Source organism: Perca flavescens, chromosome 9 (genome assembly GCF_004354835.1).
Source record: "Perca flavescens isolate YP-PL-M2 chromosome 9, PFLA_1.0, whole genome shotgun sequence".
Lineage (NCBI taxonomy): Eukaryota > Metazoa > Chordata > Actinopteri > Perciformes > Percidae > Perca > Perca flavescens.
The window spans coordinates 13,624,258-13,627,885 of record NC_041339.1 but is presented as its reverse complement, the minus strand read 5'-3'; the positions used below and the strand labels follow the sequence as shown (position 1 = coordinate 13,627,885).

Here is a 3,628-nt window from a genome sequence, read left to right as displayed (position 1 = left end):
CATAAAGAATCTCGCTGTTTAATGAGGTAACCACTAGAGATGTTCCGATACCAGTATCGGTATCACCCCCAATACTGCCTAAAACACTGGTATCAGGAAGTACTGCAGTTAATGCACCGATCCGATAACACGTAATAAAGCCCTAAAGAAAATCTACGTTAAAGTAGTTTATTTATGTGTTTTTTCCATTATAACTGACTGTCAAACTGGAGAATAAAAGAAAGTTCTGTGGCATTCATTGTTTGTTTATGTTTGACAAAGAGTTTAAATTAAACCAGACTGACAACAAATACAGAAATCATATCACATCCATACAGGGATAGTAGTATACAGTTGTTAAAACATAAAATATATGACACACTGGTATCGGATCGGTACTCTGTATCGGCTGATATCCAAGTTCAGGTATCGGATGGTATCGGGCCATCTCTAGTAACCACATCACAACAGCTCCTTTATTTTTCAGTAAATAAGTTATCCCACAGCACTTACGTAAACTACACATCAGGCTAGGAATGTGACTCATCTTTGGGCAAAGTTATAACAAAAAAAGCAGTAGTGGAAACCCTGAGGGGATTTCAATCCTGTTCAGTACTAGATCAGCAAAAAAAAAATGCCCACGGAAACTATTTGAGGGAATTCTGACAATATTATGCAACAGTGTCGTAGATCAGAGAAAAGGTTGTGTGACAGAGATAAGAGTAAAGAATAGGTTAGAAACCTCAAATGGTTGCTGGTTCTGGGGCCCGCTGGAGATGTTAGACATAGAGCCATTGTCAGCACTAAACAGGGAACAAGTAGTTGACAAAGTTATTTTTTTCGACTCAGCGATATTCAAGGAAATTCATTTTTTCCCCCCACCCCACCATGTGTCATAGTTTCCATCATTCCAATAATGTTATCAAGTGTTTGTGTCCTATTTCTTCCCTTTATCCTCAGCCCTACACCTTCTGTGATAAACATTAACTTTAAGTGACTTAGATTGTATGTGTTATGATACATTTTGTTACAAGCTGCATAGCTTTACAAGTAACAAAATGTATCACAACACATACGATCTAAATCACTTATTTGAGAGTGATATCAAAAGTGAATGTTTAAAGTTGACATTTGATCACAATCACTCATGTGATAAATGACTGTATGGAAGGTTGATTAAATTTGTGGCAGGATCACAGCTTGTGTTGCTAGCCCTTGTAGGTGCTAGTGTGAAGCAAAGTAATGCAGGGTGCTATTACACTAAATGTTAGCCAATGTATGTTCAGAATCATCTTTATTGGACAAGTATGTATAAACATACAAGGAATTTGACTCCGGTGTATGTTTGTGAATAACAACTGTTAGGAATGATGGCCAAACATATTAAGACCCAGATAAAAAAAAAACAACAACAAAGACTTTCCTTTACAAAGATTATTTGAGGAACTTCATTCTCCATAATGAATGGCGTCAGTCTCCTCAAAACTCTCTAACAGTTACAGTCTAACAATCATATAAAATGCTGCCTTGATCTGGAAAACTGTATTTAATATACAATTTATACACACCTTCTTTCCTCCAGCAGTTCCTCAATAAACCCTGACTCACATCTTGGACATGTGTACTCCTGTGAAAAAACAAAAGGTAGCACATTAGACTCATCATAACAACATCAACTATCTATTTTACAAACAGGTGCATCCCTTCTCATTTAAACCAGTGACTTTAAAAACTAAACATAAAGTTACTTGCATGAAAACTTAAACTTCAGCCTATTACTGTGTCAATGCGTGGCAAGTGTTAACTGCAAACGACGCGTCAAATACAACTCTACTGATAGCACAGCTGGACAGTGAGATAAAGAAGACGGAAAATGACTATCCTTCTCATATGACTAAACCAAGCTCTCTAACCTCGAAAAGCAGCGTTAAACGTTTTGAGGTCTGACAAAATTGTCCCATTCATTGGAGCAAATATTAATAAAACACCAAATTTCAAAAAGAGGGCTCACGACTCACTTGAGGAGGCCTTCCCACTCCATCCTAACTAGGGTTGGGCACCTACGGTTCCTACGCAACCGGTAGGAATCGGACCGGATTAGAACGAAAGTTTTGGTTCCACTTAATGTGTTGACTGAAATATTTTCCCTCTGTCGCTCCAAAACGGACATCAAAATATCACACTTTTCTCTGTAGCTACCGTAAATGTAGGCTAGTTTTTAAAATGCCATATTGTCCCTCTGGGCTCACAGAAACAAGACATAAAAGCATATTAACCGTTCACTGATAGATAGTAAACATAATACATCTTTGATGTCATTTTTTCAAGAATCGGTTTAGGAATCAAAATGGTAAAAATCCAAACGATACCCAACCCTAATCCTAACCACTGTATATATTGGGCTATATGTTAAAAGTGGCCTGACCAGCTGTGTCACTATTTCATAAGTTTGACTGTCGCCTGTAAGCCCCTTCAGCAAACACCGTAGACAGCTGAGAAGACCCCCCCTTGTTACCGTACATAATTTTTTTTTTACACTTTCTTACTTACTTATGTGTGTCATGTTTTGTTGGTTTTAAACCCTGATCCTGAGAGAAACAATGGCACACAGGCTATTCCAAACAATAAAACAGCAGTTGCACAGGTGTATTAGTTGTTAATGCGACCACAGGCCATTATCAGCAACCTACAGCCGATCTTTTACATTGTGAAAGGCGCATGTACAGCTCTATGACAGATCATTCTAGCCTGCGACAGGCATGCCACTTGTGTGCTTCACTGAATGGCAAAACAAGAAAAGGACGCAGCGGCATTGTTGCCGCGGGACCATTCACACGAGTGGTTGACAATCTAATCTAACGTTAGTACGCAAAGTCAGACTAGTGTTAACGGAGTTTCACTAATAAAAGAAATACGCGAAGTCGAAAATTAGACGCGATCAGTGTTACAGTTACCAGTTATTGCTAGTGAATAGAGCTGCTAACATTATTAGTTAGGCTAACATAACCGCACAGTAATCAACAAATCACCCAGTCAAACATTGTTACAAATACGGCATGGCAAAGTAGCAGTTGGCCTGTGTGTAATAACTAGCTAAGCTAACGCTACGCAGTTCGTGTTTGTATGCGGGTGTATCAACTACATAGATAACAAGCTAGCTAGCTAACTAACACTGGGTAGCGTTAGCAAGATAAACGGGAAGTCGTAGCAGCCGGCTAACACTGCTAGCATGCTAACTGTTGGCCCAGCTGCTACAACGATTTCTACTGAAGTAACAACAACGCCACTGTGTTTTTCATTTGTTCAACTGTCTCTATCTTTACTTTCTGTCTACAGTACTTACGGGAAGCCGAGGACTAATCTCTGCGGAGCATCTGTGACAGAAGAACCGGCTAGGCCATGGAGGAGCTTCCGCCATCTTTAACCACTAAACAGGTAGAGAGGAGGAAGCACTACGGAGCACCGAAAAGGTCAATGTTAACCTCCTAGAAAATACGGCGAGCATGTGATTGAAATGACTGCTCTGCATGATGCATTATAGATAATACTAAAATGTATTATATGAATGAAGAAAATAAAGACAAAATAAAAAAAAAATGGAACATTACTGGATGGATTTTACATGATCTATTATAGAATTACAGACTAT

General features: G+C 38.8%; 1 protein-coding gene across 1 annotated transcript in view; it reads right to left on the bottom strand.

The window, feature by feature from the left end:
- LOC114561142 (E3 ubiquitin-protein ligase RNF126) overlaps positions 1-3,420 on the bottom strand; it is a 6,899-nt gene extending 3,479 nt beyond the window's left edge. The window contains exons 1-3 of the mRNA XM_028586896.1: positions 3,323-3,420; positions 1,548-1,606; positions 722-782 (exon numbers count right to left, since the gene is read on the bottom strand). Coding sequence (XP_028442697.1) covers positions 722-782; positions 1,548-1,606; positions 3,323-3,397 — 195 coding nt within the window. The 5' untranslated portion in view covers positions 3,398-3,420. The remainder of the gene's footprint in view (positions 1-721; positions 783-1,547; positions 1,607-3,322) is intronic.
- Positions 3,421-3,628: the final 208 nt, after the last annotated feature.